This window comes from Topomyia yanbarensis, chromosome 3 (genome assembly GCF_030247195.1).
Source record: "Topomyia yanbarensis strain Yona2022 chromosome 3, ASM3024719v1, whole genome shotgun sequence".
Classification (NCBI taxonomy): domain Eukaryota; kingdom Metazoa; phylum Arthropoda; class Insecta; order Diptera; family Culicidae; genus Topomyia; species Topomyia yanbarensis.
Genome location: NC_080672.1, coordinates 249,481,672 through 249,498,620, shown reverse-complemented (window position 1 = coordinate 249,498,620; position 16,949 = coordinate 249,481,672). Strand labels below are relative to the sequence as shown.

The 16,949-nt window shown below is 36.2% G+C and overlaps 1 protein-coding gene across 1 annotated transcript; it reads right to left on the bottom strand.

Moving 5' to 3' along the window:
- Positions 1-1,237: 1,237 nt before the first annotated feature.
- LOC131689194 (uncharacterized) lies at positions 1,238-16,043 on the bottom strand. Its single transcript, XM_058974114.1, has 4 exons — positions 15,717-16,043; positions 3,226-3,435; positions 2,906-3,156; positions 1,238-1,850 (listed from the first exon to the last, which is right to left on the bottom strand). Exons 1-4 carry the CDS (start codon positions 15,768-15,770, stop codon positions 1,739-1,741), a joined length of 627 nt encoding a protein of 208 aa, XP_058830097.1. The 5' UTR covers positions 15,771-16,043; the 3' UTR covers positions 1,238-1,738.
- Between the last annotated feature and the right edge of the window lie 906 nt (positions 16,044-16,949).

Below are 16,949 nucleotides of genomic sequence, written 5' to 3'. Positions count from 1 at the left end.
GTCGAAATTCCACTATTCAGAGACTTATTGTTGATTTGGGTGGGAGCTCCTAAGCATCTTTCTAATGAATCATTAGATGATAGACTTTCATAGATAAGTTTCAATAATTCTACTATGAAAGGAGCGATGGGGATCCTGACATGTACGAAAGTTTCTAAAGTTCCTTTTGCTCGGCCTGACACCACTTGCAAAAACTGCCCTCGCCGGATGAACACTTGGAGCGTTGGGGATTCTCGTTCGATGTCGAGCAATGTTCGAGGGAGGCCCAGATTGCATTTTGCATATGTTCTACAGAACTCAAGTTTCACCGAATCGTCAACCCATAAAATTTTGTTAGCTCGCCGATTAATTTCTCCATCAACTTACACTTTCCTTTCCCACCGATACCTTTGTTTTCTTTCATCAGTTTACGTAATATCGTTCCCATACGCTTCTCAACATGTCTGACGTATTCTTCCTCCCGTACGATTATCTCGGTCCAAAAATAACAAGAAACCATTCACAGACGCTCACATATACATAAACCGACAAGAACGGACCGATGAATTCTTTAAACAATGATTTTCCTATAGACAAGCGCCATCGTGGTGCACCGCGCTTAGTATCTCAGAAAAAGGCCGGAGAAGGGTACCTTTCGGTTCCCAGAAACATACCAAGGAGTAAGATTTCCACCAAATCCATTCTGTGGCGTATTCTCAGATACATATAGATTGAAATTAAACAAAGAAAAAAATCGATTTTTTTATACCGTGAGTAGTAGAAGTATTCTCAGGGACATTATAATTTACATTACTAACCAGTTGGATTGTTTTTCAGACATTCAATTTAACATTTACCGCACTTTCAAAATTTTCAATTTACCAGCGGGTACCAGCGCAAATTTAAGACTTCGCAAAGGGCGCCAGATGACTGCGCTACGACCCTGAGTACAAGCACCACACATCTCGGTAGTTATGATAGCCTAATCAGTACCTTCTCCACGACACAAAACTATTTAATCCCTTCGTAAATCGGCATCTCGGTGGCTGGACTCCGTAACACTGCACAAAATTCTGGTAGAGCGACTGATAATGATGAACGATATGTTATAGAAGGAAAGCATGCATTGGAAAAAAGCGAAATTATAACCTAGCTAAATCAACTACGACTGGTTTGCTTATATTCAACAAAGCAAAAAATATAAAATAATGATCTTAATGTCGCGTAATATTGAATCTCCCAAAAATGAAACAAGAACTGAACCTTTGTCGTCTTTATTAAGTTTTCATATTAGAATTATTTAAATTCTGTTATCTGAGTGAGTTGCTAGCCTTGACTATTTTCAGGGTTAATTGAATGGGTCTCGCTATCTATTGCTGTGCAACCAACAGAATGCTGCATTGAATAAATACACAAAGACACACCGAAAACAAAGGCCTCCCATTAATTCTTAGCAAGTTAGAAAATATATATATATAAACTTAATAAATAAGGTAACGAGCATCAGGTTTGTTTGCGTGCAGATATATGTACATAAAATACAAAGAAAGACCAAAAAGTTTTTCTCACGCGAAAAACCACTTATTTGGCTTTCATTTTCAGGTGCTACTGGTAGTGTCGCATATACATCTCAAGTGGTCGTAGTAGAATTTTGGTAATCATACAGTTCAATGAACCACCTGTCATTCATTCTAATGGCTGCACCGCCCGAACTAAAAGACACTAGCTTTCAGGATTAATGGTAGTTTTGCGCAAAGAATTAGTTTCCAAGCACCCGAACGGCAAAGAAAGTTATTAATAGGCATATTAGGGCTGGTAAAACCGTTGGTGTGCCACTGCTGCATGGTTGCTCCGGTTCATCGGACAGGAACCTGGAAAGATGGAAAACGATAATAGTCGTTGACTTCAGATTTGTTAGGAGTAGTACTTGAGTACTTGTAGTATTTGAGTCCATGTCATCTAGTTTTCAGCCGACCACAATTATTAACCCTCAAAAAGGTAAGGGGTCTCAAAGGCCCGGTTGAATGCAATTCTATAGTATGAATGAACTTGTAATTAAGAATAGGAATGATTGAGCCTTTTCAGGCTTTCAATTCTGTCACCGATAAAACGACAAAAAAGAGACTTTAAATTTCAACGGGTCTTAGTACCGATGCTTTTTAGAGTCATGATTTTATCTTACCTTTTTGAGGGTTAAGTAGATTCGAAATCTACACAAACATTTATAACATAATTCATAACCAATCAATTTAGGTATAGCATTTATTAAAAGCCGTTTCATTTACAAAGATTTCGCGGCTACATATAGCACGCATTTCGCAAGGTTGACAGAGTCACAAATTAAATGTAAAAGAAATTTGCGCCCGAGTGGGGAGTAAGGTAAGATGAGGGGGTCAGTTTTTACACAATTTTTTCTCCACTAATGAGAAATAATGCGCTGTTGAAATTTTTGGATTGTTCCAAAGTTTCGAGTGGATAGCACTATCTATATTACCCAGATTATCCGCCGGCGCTGGAAATTTGCAGCACCCTAAAAAAACAGCACACAAGCAAAATGTGGCTGAACGGTTTCCGCTCGATTTTTAGTTCGTACGAAAAAAAATTGGTCTGAACACGCTTGGCGACGCGCTTGATTGCAAAAGAGACAATTCTAATACAAATAACAAATGCTACAAAACCACACCACGAATATTTCCGGCTATTAACTATCAGAGAAATACAAATAACAACGCAACAAAAACCGGTTTTGCAGGTGATGTGATGGTTCAATTAGAAATAAGTGTTGAATAGGTTGCAGCCAATATTTAATGATGCCTTCCAACAACAGTATGGTTACTCAGTACAATGGGAAGCGAGAACAAAAAATCGGCAACATCACAAAACATTAAATAAAAAAGCACCAAAAATATTAGCCACAAATATTTACAGGACTCCGATAACTCCGCACACAACGCGTCCCCCGGCGTTGCCAGTCTTCAGCGAATCTGGGTGATTCGTTTTCCCGAAATCGTCAACACCAGCATGTACGACAAAAGCCCGTCCGAGGACACTACGACTGCCGTAAAGCGAGACAACAGTGTCAGAGAATGACGTCTTTGCGAGCCCATTTTCATCGGCCACAATGTTGCCCAAGTCACCTACATGACGCACCTGATCGTTGGGAGCTCCGTGCGTTACCTGGAAATAATTAGGTAAGGAGGTCGGAGTTTTTCAATCATAATTTCTAATAACTCTTTCGGTACTAACCTTATCCGGGTTATAATGTCCACCAGTGCTGGCGCAGCCGTCGTTTAAATCTCCTTTCTCGTGAATGTGGAACCCGTGCTTGCCGGGCGTGAGGCCGAATACGGTAACCTCTATGAACACTGGTTCGGTGCAGGATGGTTGTGAGAGAGTAATATTACCTGTCACACCGGAAGTACCTTGCAGAAAAGCAATTGCCTTCTTTGGTTGGTCCTGCAATGAAATGTAAAATTGAAATTAGACTAGGCTTATGATTCATTGTTTACAAGGATAGGTTTTCTGTAGAACACAATAAAACAACTAAACAAATTTTTAATAGCTGTTGAATTTAAATAGTTATAATTTTTATATCCAACATACTATTCAACACTAGTAGAAATATATGTATTCTTGCATTGTTTCAATAATGGGTGAACACGAAATTATTGCGACACATTCAACAGGGCATAACTTTTTTACCATTGGGTAAAAATCAGCCAAATTTTGCACACTTTCTCATTGATGTGTATTGTTTACAAGCTGTCAAACTCGAAGTCGTGTTTTTCGATTCAACGAAAATGGAGGTGAACCAACGCGAGTCAAGAGAACAAATTCTTTCCAAACACCTGGAATTTCCTGACCTGTCGCGCCGGCAATTGGGAAAAATGTTAAACGTTAACCATTCAACCGTCTCCAGAGTGTTGAAGCGGTTCCAGAAGCGGTTGACGTTGGACCACGGCAAAGGAGCTGGAAGAAAACGGGGACCGGAGAACAAAAAGACGGAGGGAAAGATGAAGCGGATGATTAAAGCAAATCCCAACGTCTGAAGCCGTGATTTGGCTAAAAAGATCGGCATGTCGCAGAGCTACGTCCAGAATGCAAAGAAGAGAGCTGGACTACATACATACAAGGTACAGAACTTCCCAAACCGCGGAAGCTCTACGAGAAGATGCTGACAAAATATGGCTGCTGTGTGATGAACGACGAAACGTATATACACAGAAAAAAATATTTTGTAATTTTAAATCTATTTTCATGCACATATTTGGAGCATGAATATAAATGTAAAATTAAGTTCCACCAAAAAAACACACGACTTGTCGTGCTTTCTTCAACAAATTTTATTATAATTCTACACGTGGATTGAAAATTACAGTTTCTTCAAACGGAAAACCAATGCACTTCAATATATTTTTTACACGCTCATTGCTGTAAAATGAATGACATGTAATATTACACGAAGGAAAGTGTAAAATTGAATGTTTTTGATGCTCCATTTGAGTGCATTGATTTTAACGTAATTTTCAATCAAAGTTTTGATTCAATCTTTGTATGCTTACATTCGTATTGATTTACATGTCGTTTAAATTTCATTATTTTTTGTGTGTAAAAGCCGATTTTAAGCAAATTCCGGGGTTGGAGTTTTTCACCGGCAAGAGCAAGTTCTATGTGGACGACAAATTTAAAAAGAAGAAAATGTCGAAGTTCGCCTCCAAACATCTCATTTGGCAGGCCATCTGCTCTTGCGGACTGAGGAGTGATCCTTTCGTGACAAAGGGCACAGTAAATGGCAAGATCTACAAATCTGAGTGCCTCGAGAAGCGCCTTTTGCCGTTCTTGCAGCAGCACGACGAAGCTCCGCTATTTTGGCCAGAGTTGGCATCATGCCACTATTCTAAAAGTGTCCTGGAGTGGTATGCGGCCAATTCTGTCCATTTTGTTCCAAAGGACATGAATCCGCCAAACTGTCCGGAGCTGCGCCCGGTTGAGCAGTACTGGGCAATGATGAAGCGGGAACTTCGGAAGAGCAAGAAGACAGTCAAAGACGAGAAGGACATGCTAAGAAAATGGAAAAAACTGAGAAACTGGTACCGGATGACACTGTAAAGACTTTGATGGAGGGCATCAAGTGAAAATGCGTTCAATTTTACACTCAAGGCTCCATCGATTAACTTTTCTTTTGATTTTTGAAGTAAATATATGTATAAAACTACCCAAAAATTTTGGTTTGAGATTTTAAACATTATAAGAAAATTGGCATGACATTTTCGGTGTCGCAATAATTTCGTGTTCGCCCTTTATTTAATATATATATATATATATATATATATATATATATATATATATATATATATATATATATATATATATATATATATATATATATATATATATATATATATATATATATATATACATATATACATATATATATATATATATATATATATATATATATATATATATATATATATATATATATATATATATATATATATATATATATATATATATATATATATATATATATATATATATATATATATATATATATATATATAAAGTCATTTTATCCTCGTATCTACGAGGAAGCTACAAAATTGGTTGTGTAGGTGGCATTTTTTCTTGATTTCTTATCTTGCCAATTGGATCGAAAATTTAATTACGTTTTATTGAATAAAATAATTTCGTATTGTTATCAAATTCGAAAAAAGTATGAACATGAGCATGATGACCGTACAATTCGTGGTTGCTACTCAGTAATTGACCAGAACAAGCGAAATTGCACAGAGAATCAACGAATGGGACCTGGAAGTAGCTATCCATTCTCAATGTGCTCGTTCCGAGAGTTCTACACTATTTAATGTCAATAACAACGCCGACCACGCCCTTGCAGTCATCGGGGAAGCGAAGAAATGTTAGTATCACAAACGTTGTTATGGAGACCACGTATACCTCTGCATCTCCACGTTTGCTACGGGAAGGAGTTTTTGTTAATAGGTAGTAAAGAGTTACACAAATCTGGATTCAACTTGATGAGTGATACGATCTATGCAACTCTCAGCAGTGCTATCATGTTTTTTTTCTCTGGGCAGCCGGTTGCCGAGAATTTATAATAGATCTTTCGTTTATTGAATTAATTTTGAAATGCTCGGATTATAAAAAAACAAATTTGGCTCAGGACAGTGCTCGGAAATTTCAAAATCAGTTACCTATTTTGCTTGCATTTACCGAAACCGACATTCAATTCTCATTCATTCACTTTTCATCTGACTGAAATTTAATGCAGAATCGAATGCTTGAGTGCAGAGGAAATATAAATTCATTCACCAACCAAAGCATTCATTTGTTATTATGTGGACAGCTTGAAGGCAGAAGTTAGCATCTTCTACATTTTAGAGCATAAGTGAACTGCGTAATATATATCTGGTGCACTTTTGCTCAATAATCCCTCACAGAGGTAGCATAGAAACAAAATTCAGTTTGCTTCTGAAACCAAACATGCCCGAACCTGAATGCGCTGCGTCGGGATAACGAATGACGAGGGGAACGAACCAAACATTTCATTCATCGCAGCGGGCATGAATTGAATTTCGTTTTCTTTCAAGTTCACATAGGAATATCAATTTTTAAGCTCTGGCTCCGGACAACCGACAGTCGGGAGTGTTGCAAATGTTTAATTGAATCAGTGCACTACACCGGTGTAGTCGGTGCTACACTCATTCAAACTTGGGTGTAATCAGTCTATCTCTTTCTTTGCACTAGCTAGTATCCCATTAAAATTCACTAATAGTATCCCAACACTGGAACATGCTTCCGGAAATCCGGATTCCTGGGAACCGAATGAAGTAACTCGATTTATTTCTACCAAGTCTAAAAGCGGATGAGTTTCCGAATCCAAAACGCCAAAAAGTACCAAAATCGGTTGGAAATTACCTTAATTATTGGTACTTCAGTTTTGTGGGTACCCGGGTACCCACGTCGGCCTGTTACGTAGTAAAAAAAATCAGGAGCCCCTCCTCACTCCCCCTTACTATATAAACAATATGATTAACCCAAAAGCTTGACTTAGTGAAGTTCTAAGATGTCATGTAGTTTCAAATTCCAGCTATGGATAAAATATGGGAATTTCATTAATTGAAACCTAAAATGGTACCCGGGTACCGCGTCGAATACATAACGGTTAAATAATCAGAAATAGTTATTAGACTACATCAAGGGAAGGGAAAAATATTTTAACAGCTTCAGTTTATTATGAAGAAAAAAATGTCGCGATTTAGTTAATGTCCCTTTTTTGTGAACCTAAAATACACCATGGAGTATTATTATTCACAGTAATAGGTACATCCCATTTTCTGAGGATATTTTCTTTCAATTGCATTGAATTACACCAATTTTTAGGTAGTTTTCAAGGGGTTATTTTATCGACTTCTTCCAAAATTCGGCGAACCTGTTCCTATGCGTGCGATAGTTTATGTTAAAAGGGTATCCTAAATTAATTGGTATACTTAAGGGTTTATATGTTGCAGATAGAGAAAATTCATAAGTTTTCAGCTTTTCCTGCACAATATAACAAAAGGTTCTTAAACAACTGTTCCTAATAAGATTATGTAAATTATATAGTATTTGAAAATTTTTAATAGCAGTGACGGAAGGTCATCGAAAAGTTTCGTGAAAAAGGAAATTCCAGTAATGATAATGATTTTCCCTAACGGGCTTCGAGAGTTTTTTATTTTTTCTTTGGCATTAGGATTAGCAGTAATAATTCAGATCAAAGATACTACTGGGAAGTCATTTTTAGAAAAATTCGAAGTTAAGTTTGAACTATGCACGCATGCACTTCAGAGGTGGCGAGATATCAAAAGCTGAAATTTCAGTGTTTAGTTCTCATCCGCGTTGGGAATTTGAGAAAACGCTATTGAGTATGAACTTCAAATCAAATTCAATTCAAATTTGTTTTTCGAATTTATTGACTCAGCACAACATATATAACTCCTTTAGGAAAATTCAGTTTTTACTACACAATGCATTGATTGAAGAATTTATGTATGTTATTAACTGAGCATTAGCAATAATTCGTTTGTATTTCTATATTATAAGACATTTTTCCGCTTTTCCATTAAATTGATTTAACCTTTGAGATTTCTTGCACTGATATTGTCCTATGCTAATTTGAGCGATTCTATGAGTCCTGACACTATCTCATGTAGTATGTGTTATCAAAAACATCGCGAAGCATCAAGTTCTAAATGTTCTCAATGGATATAATACCCGAAGAAAGCGACAAGAGTTATAAGCAATGTATCATCACACTGTTAGGTGGATTAAAAACGTTTTTAGTAAACAATACTGAATTCGCTGGATTTTTGTTTTTGTTTTTGTTTGACTGAAAAAAAATTTCATTTTTTATTGAACACCCGTTATAGTGCATTTACTACTCCAAAGCTTATGCAAGTACTCAATACAATAAGAACAATAACATAATATAATTTGTTGATGATTTAATGGGTTAAAAAGTAAACCAATGCATATGACAATAAAACATTTGTTCTTCGTGCTGATATGACCGCCGAAAATTGCTAACTGATTTTGAATCCTTTCTGCGAATTGTTAATTCTCAACCCTCATACATAATTCAGAAGTTCACTCGTTGGGGTGGCATAGCGTAGTTGGTAAATCGATTGCCTTGTACGCAGCGCCCCTGGGTTCGAGTCCCAACGGCGCACATAGGGTTAGAAATTTTTCATGAGAGACTTTTCTAACCCCCACGCGCATTGAATACCCAGTGGATTGGTTTCCTAGTTGGTCAAATAAAAACTCAAACAAACGAAAAAATAGTATGCTCAGTATAAAGAAATGTCAGCTCGATTAGCATCAACCGGCGGGAACACGTGTCCCCTTACAAAGTCATCATATCAAAAAATATTTAAAATTATATACGACAAAATATGTGTAATTCAGAATACAACGAAATGTAGACTGCTTAATTATTTGCATTAAAAAATATCGGGAAAAATTTACCACCGCTTACCACAGCCATTACGAATTGTGATCAAATTCTAAAGAGTATAAACCGCTGTTCTGAGAACCTTTATGGAGAATAAATCACCGTAGTTTCCTAAGAAAGGTTATTTATCCATAGCTGGAAATTTAAACTTTGTGACATCTTAGATCTTCACTAAGTCAACCTTTTGGGTTAATAATATTGTTGATATACTAAAGGGTGGTAGGAGGAGCGGCTCCTAAATTTTTTAATACGTAACAGGACTGCAAGGGTACCCGGGTACCCACAAAACTGAAATACCAATAACTAAGACAATTTCCAACCGATTTCGATACTTTTGGATGTTTTGAATTTCACTTTTCCACTTTTAGGCTTAGAAAAATGAATTAGGTTATTTCATTCGGTTCCCGTGAATCCGAATTTCCGGAAGCATATTCCAGTGCTGGGATACTATTCGTGAATTTCAACTTCTCAAAGTGTCCAAATTGGTTAAGGGAAGCCATAGTTATGAGCATTTCGCGAGTGGTTACCCTCGTCGGCCTGTTAAAGGTGTTTCTTTTTTGTTGGACACATAACGGTTCATCCTCTTATGGAAGATGTCTTCCGTTTAATTCTACTATAATATAGGGAAATTAAACGGATGACATATGTCTTAAAAGGGTTAATTTTGACATTCCACTAAGTCGCTTCAGTTTTTTTTTATAAAAAAAATGTATATTTTTTCAACAATTAGTCTTTCTCAAGACTACCTACATTTTTTACTCAATCAGTATTTTTCAAGACTGAAACGTTTTCAAAGAAAAATTCATCCTAAAAAAATATTTATATCAGCATGGCTGGGTCCTCCCAGAAAGGCCAAATATTAAAGTGAAACAATAAAGGTTACGCGATCAAAATGCAATAACATTATAACAGAATGCAATTTTCGTAGTAAACTGTGTTATAAATCTGGTCTCGTTAGTAGTTAAAATAACAGAAAATTAAAACAAGTAACAGTCCGCGACATAGTTTAAACGAATCATGGAGGCAATAGTGATGAAAAGTCACGACTTGTGGCAGAATACCCAATATCTTGAAATGAAAATGTAATGTAAACTAAACATTACTACCAAATACAAAATTAAATATATATATATATAAAAAAAAGTTGCAAATAAAGAGCATAAGATAACATTACTTATGGAGCCATAAACTTTGCAATCTATGATTACACACACAAAATGGTCACTCTCAGCTCACAGGCATTTTCATAACGAGATCTTGACTCTGATATTGTTAGGTACGCAGGATCTGGAATTTCTTATCATTGCCGAATTATTCAGCTATGTGTGGATTTTCGAACCTTATCAACACGCAATACCTAACAAAAACAGTCGTGCTCGTCAGTTCATGTGTGACATTTGAGTAGTGTTACTTGACCAAATCAACAACCGCATGAGTATAATAACATTTTAAAACTACGTGTTTCCGTGTTTCCAATAGAATATTCAAATAACCATTTTAGGACTAAGCACATCATTTACATTCCGGAGGTCTTTTGAACATCAATTTATTGTGACAAACCAGTGGCGTAGCCAGAAATTTGGTTTGGAGGGGGTTTTGATGAAAATCGCAAATTTTTTGAAAAAATGCTAAAATTTAATATGAGTTTGATAAATTATTGAAAACTCAAAAACATAAGTAGTCTAACAGATGTCATTCCAGTCTATAAACAAGAAGGATCAACATGGAACAGTTTTCAAACCTCTATAGATTATTTTCTTGTATAATATGTCAATGAAGTCAAAAATTGCGATCTTTTAAAGTGGGATAAATGATCTAAAAAATTTTCAACGTTCAAGATCACCTAATATAATAATCCTTGACTTTGAAGGTTTGACAACTTCGGGAAGTTATCAACATAAAACAGCGCCTGCTTTGATATAGAAATTTTAGTGATTAACTCTCATAGAGGTAATTATGGTGAATTAATTTTTCAAAAATATTAAGAGACATGGTGCCTTCAGCAAAGTTTTTGATAATGTCATTTCAAACAATTTTGTTGAAAATATGAAGGCTACATGAATTCAACATATAGGGATTTAAATGGACTGGGCCTGCTATATTTCTTCTTAGTGAAGAAAAATTTAGGTGAAAACTATTTTTTTCTGCGCTACGGATAAAATTGTTTGAAACAATCATTGCGAGTTGAGAACACAAAACCTATAACTAAATTATGAATGGATGGAACTGAAATTTGCGTTTCGACTTCATCTCATCAGAATCCGACACTAACTTGGTGGGCGGACTAAGCTAGCGCCGAATTGATGCTAGCTCCTGAAAATGGAATCACTCTTTGTGTTTTTGAGTCCTTTTAATATCTGGGAATTATTGTATAAGCTTCAAAAGCACCTTGAACGCAATGTGAATTTATTACTTAATTACCGCAGAAGAGATTTATCAAATACAGAATAGCTTGTTGTAAAGGTTTTCTACTACTATATTTCGATACTCTGAATATGTGGGATATTTATGTCTTTGACAAAGTTGTTAGAAATAGCACTTTCGAAAACTTTGCTGGAGACATTAAGTCTCGACCCAAATTTGGTTGAAGACTAATTCTTGTCTATAATTACTTCTAGCAGGATTAACCGTCAAAATTATTCTATCAGCAGATGAACAGTTTTACGTTTTGAAATTCTTCAATGTTACTTAACATCGAAATTTGGCAGTTTCGAATGAATGTGATCGTGGCCGTTAAAAATTTATCGAGCATTAATTTTACTTTTCTTCATTAGTCAACCTCACAACTTGCAGTACTAGTACGTAGCGCACAAAATTTTAGTACGCCATTCATTGCATCCTGCTAAGAGGCTATTCATATAGTTGATAATACAACAAAAATCCAATGCTCATAAAACCGATCCTGACCTGCTAGAGATAAAATTACATCAGCTTTCAAGTAGTTTCTGAAATGTTATTCTTGTTGTTAACCATATTGAATTGTTGTCTAAACTCTACACAATCTAAAAAATACATTTTTAGCAAATGTTGAAATGTATGTAAGTTTTCGGTAAACAAGCTTATGTTTTATATGCAATCAACCTATTCAAATTTAGATTCCCATTCGAAAAATTGTCTCTAATCCATATTTTGAAGCATCTTTCTCAAAATGAGCTCATATTAATTCAGATAGTTATTTTATTTTACATTGACGTAATTTGACAACTGTGGGATTTTGGCTAAGAGATAAGTTACAAGATCCCCTTCCCACAATTTTCCAAAAGTTCTCATGACGCTTTAAACACAGTTCTCAATGTAGTGTTCAGAGAATATTTTTCCAAAAATATTTTGTGGAATATTAAATTAAATTCGTCAGCATCATTTTTTTTTTTCATTCCAATTAATTTTGGTTTGGGGGGGGTTTTAACCCCCAAAACCCCCCCCTGGCTACGCCACTGTGACAAACGATTTTCTCCATGCTTCCATGACCATGGATTCGATCTGTGTAGCAGCGCATAGTGATGCGAAGTCATAAGATGATAAACATTGATATTTGCGATGAAACTAATCGCCACTTTGATATCTTTCAAAGCGCTTTTTTAATTTTTAATACTTTGATATAATGGCGGAAAGTTTTAAGAACAATTGAGATTTTGAAATAATATTTATCACAATTTCTTGGTGAGATAAAAATAACATATGTAGAGTAATGTTATTATAGGCAATAGTTGAGTTATCACCATTATGGTTTCGGATCAAGCATGTGAGATAACGACAATATGTACACGGCAAAAAAGCGTGCATCGATTGAATATAACGGAATGTTACGTGCAATACCTGAAATGCGAAATGGCAGTCGGCAATCTATTGTTCACTGAGTGCACCTCTTTACTAACTGGGTCAATGGCTTATATAAACTTGAAATGAGCTAATCGGGCTGTAAAATTCTATGTACGTACAAAAGAATACAATACAACGCTGTTTACGAAAATTGTGAAATTAATACTTTTTTAGTGTAGCATTTTTCCCTTTGAATGCGTTTTTCGAGATAGGAAAATGTCTTACCCAATGAGAAGGGGTTGGGAACAGAACGTAGTTGAGTGGCCTGAAGGTAATCGTTTAAACCATCTATGCTATGCCTCTCCCAAAATGAATTACTCATTCGCCTCCAAACATTAATTATCGAATATTAGGAGCTTTTACAGGGAAACATGATTTTTATACTAATCATAAGGAATAAATTATGCTTACTTATTTGCCAATTACTCAATTGGCATACCCAGTATGTGGAATCCTAAAATATGTACTAGAATCGTTCGCCACTTGGGATATAATGAGGCGATATGACAATCCACAAATTTCCGAATAATATAGGGAATGTGCCAATCGAGCCAATATATTCGGATTCCTGATACCCGAAAATTCAACAAATATCATACGTATCTCTGAGGCATTCTTGTCGAAAAACGACCAATGAAAGCCAATGCAGTTGATATTAAAGACCCGATACCGAAATTTTGGACCATATTTGAACGAATATTATTAGCCAACGTGTACCAGTTATCAGTCAACCGTATTTTGCAGATATCAAATTCGCACCTCACTACATTCAACCTTTAAGTCTGCGTTGAAGAAATGATCAGTAGCCAACTGTTTAGTGAAAGCAATAATGTTAGTCAAAAACAACGATCCCATCCATGAGTTAATTCCTTTAGAATAAATAAAACCAGGAAAAAGTCGTTCCTATATGGAGAAAAAGGATTGGGCTTTGCTGATCTTATGGTGAAACGCATAGAGGATGAAAAACTCTTCGTTCCATCGGCGGTGCTGCTGAATGACTTTGACGATAGATTATAGATTATGGTTGACCGTTTTCTTGTTCTAACGAAGCCGCTTTACCTGAACACAAAAAGAATTCAAGAAAAGAAAGGCCATTGACTGGCGATGCAATGTATCTATATTGGAATGCTGTTTGGAACTGGTCCAGATAATTGATTGAGGTTTCACTGCGTCTTTTGTACGTCGACCGACGATTGATTTTAAGATTCTTGTGTTGCGGCGTAATAGAAATAATTCTCAATTTCAACAAATTTTAAGCCAAATTTTCTACCAACAAAACAAATTCACTACAGCAACATATGACCGCAACCACATGTCGCAGAAGGATCACGAGTCCCGTCAAAATTGATGTCAACAAATGTGTAAAGTCTTAGCCGTGTTGAAACATTGTCGATGAAGCATTTACAATTCAAACCCACAGTTTCTAATTCTGAGCATGGTGACCATACAATTCGTAGTTGCTACTCCATGATTGGTCAGAACAAGCCAATTTGAACAGAGAATCAGCGGCCTATGGTTTATCGTACCACTTCAAGACTCTTCCAAATTTGAACCAAAAACTTTGTTTCAGATGGAAGAACCATTAAAATATATAATGAAAAAAGATGGGTATAGATTATGCCACCAGGTGGCATTGTATATGCAATGTGATCTGAGTTAAACGAAATTTTTTTCACAAGCGATCTGTCATGCTTAGGTTTCTCAAAAAAATCAAAGTCCTTGGGACCCTAAGGCTCCCGACACTACCAAAAAATGACTAAGCATGATTTCCACAAGGAAACATTGTAATAGTAAGTCAGTCGGATGTAAGCACATTTGAAGGCTATTGCGTGGAGACTCAATATGCGGGAATCTGACCTTCAAAGTTGCATGACGTTGTTTGAGGATGAAAAGTGCCTTTGCGAAGGAGGTGGATGAAATAGGACGTGTTTGCTATCCACACGAAAGTTACACGATCCCCTCACGATACCACGAACGAAACATTTTTTTGTTCGAAAGTGTAACTCTCACTTGCTATCTTATCATGTAACAATAAAGCCCCAGGGTTAGACAGAATCAAATTCTACTTATTCAAGAATCTACCAGACTCTGCTAAGAGACGCCTGTCGAATTAACATTGTCCCTCATGACAGGAGACAAGTAAAGGTCGTCGCCATCCATAAACCATGAACCTACCTCCGACCACAACTCGTATCGACCGTTTTAAATGCCGTCGTTGCTCGAAAAAATGCTCGCGAAGATGATTCTATTCCTTATCGATTAGTTTTAAGCATTTTTAATAATATTTTATTCACAAAGCATTACTAAATAAATTAGTAGACAAAATAAAAGTGTGTACGAACCGTTCAAAACATCATTTAATATTATGCACAGCTTTTTCGTAATCCAATGAAAGTAAAAGATGCCCTAACTAACATAAGTATATCATAATTGCATTGATCCATCAGACTGCAAGTGTAACTCGTAACCCGAGAAATGCGAAACTGCACCTAATTCGTTATTGGCAAATTGTTTCATGTTATCCAAGTTACCAAATTTTACCAGCTTACCAGTTTAATTCATAGCATTAATTCATATAGTTGTCTATTAGGAAATACCAAAAATTGACATTAAACAAAACACGTTTGGTAATGACATCATAAACGCCCTCCCCCATAAGCCTTCCATGAAAAGTAGAGCTCACATCGGAAATCACACTTTGATTTCGGAAACACTACACGTTGTTTACAGGGCACCAATTGAACCAAATTGACATGCTCTCACTTTTCCACTGTAGCCGTTATATAGATCACTACACCCTTCCATAGCGATTTGATTTTCATCAGCTGGTTCAATTTTCGCTACAACATTTAAACGATTCGATTCGACATTTAAGCACAAAAATTGTTTACTAATAATCCAAACTCACAGCTTTGACCAGTGAGGAACATCCGAGGAGCGCCAAAGCAATTAGCACCTTCATGTTTGCCCCTTGAACACTATCTGACGCCTAAAATATTAACAAGAAAAAAGTGAAGTACACAACTGAACACCACAAAGTATAAAACGCGAATGATTTCAACTGCTGAGCCGCCACCGACGTGATCTCCCAACAACTTTGATATAATCCACGCTGGAGAGGCCGGTGAGATCGCGACGTGAGAGATTGCAACCCGTTACTGATAGTAGTAGTGGTAGTAAACGATCATCATCATCCCAGGGGAGATTTTATCATTCTGACGCGCGAAAAATGCGTTCTCTCTCGACGAGAGACAATGAAGCTACCGTCTACTATCTTGTCTGGACTGCAAACCATTTATATACACTCTTTCCATGTTCCTTCGGTGCTATCGTTCCGAACTACCACGTCCGTCTTATCTGTACGATGAAGCGATTGTTTAGCACTACTCGAGTAGTTTAAATATACGACAACACTTAAGGTGAATTCTTAAACAGAGTTTATATATGGAAACGAACAGAATTCCGATATAATTATTGGCCATTTGAAACCACCTAAGCTGACTTAGTTGCATCTTTGATAGTACACTGTCTTCAACATTAATGCCCTTATGATCGTGATTCTAGTCGCAAAAAAAAGTTTTGCTTTTAGTTATGAAAGAACATGAAAGGGTTAAGTTTCCAGTTGATATTCGAATCATGCTTTTTGAACTATCTGCCTGCTTAATGGGATTCATCAAAGTACACACTTATATACCATATGCGTGATAACTTTGGTTTTAAGTACTTTATTTAATTTTCGGTAATCTTTGGTGATGGGCTGTTTTACATTTATTCAATCGATTACAATAGTAACTTTCCTTAAAACCGCCTCGAAACGGGTCCAAAATGGTATTGAGTTTTACTCTCAGCATCACTTCCTGTAGATGATCGATTTACTGAAGTGATAGTATTCTTGTGTATCTTGTTCTAAGAATTCGACATATGACGCCAGAATATCCAAAAATAAATTAAAATTGTATTGAGACCATAAAAATAATGCATAAGATATTGGTAAACATCGCAAAATCATTTTGTGTAGTCTACATCTGCTGGATGGAATAATTAACCTTCTTTAGGCGTTAACTTTTTGTAACGAAAAAGGTGTTAGCGGGTCATGTTGACCCCGATTTCGAACTCAGTTTAAGACACATTTCAAACCAAA

Coding starts and splice junctions, on each gene's coding strand:
- LOC131689194 (XM_058974114.1), bottom strand. CDS start 15,770: ATGAAGGTGCTAATTGCTTTGGCGCTCCTCGGATGTTCCTCACTGGTC. Junction 3,157..3,225: donor GACATTATAACCCGGATAAG/GTTAGTACCGAA, acceptor AATTATTTCCAG/GTAACGCACGGAGCTCCCAA. Junction 1,851..2,905: donor TGCGGAGTTATCGGAGTCCT/GTAAATATTTGT, acceptor CCATCTTTCCAG/GTTCCTGTCCGATGAACCGG.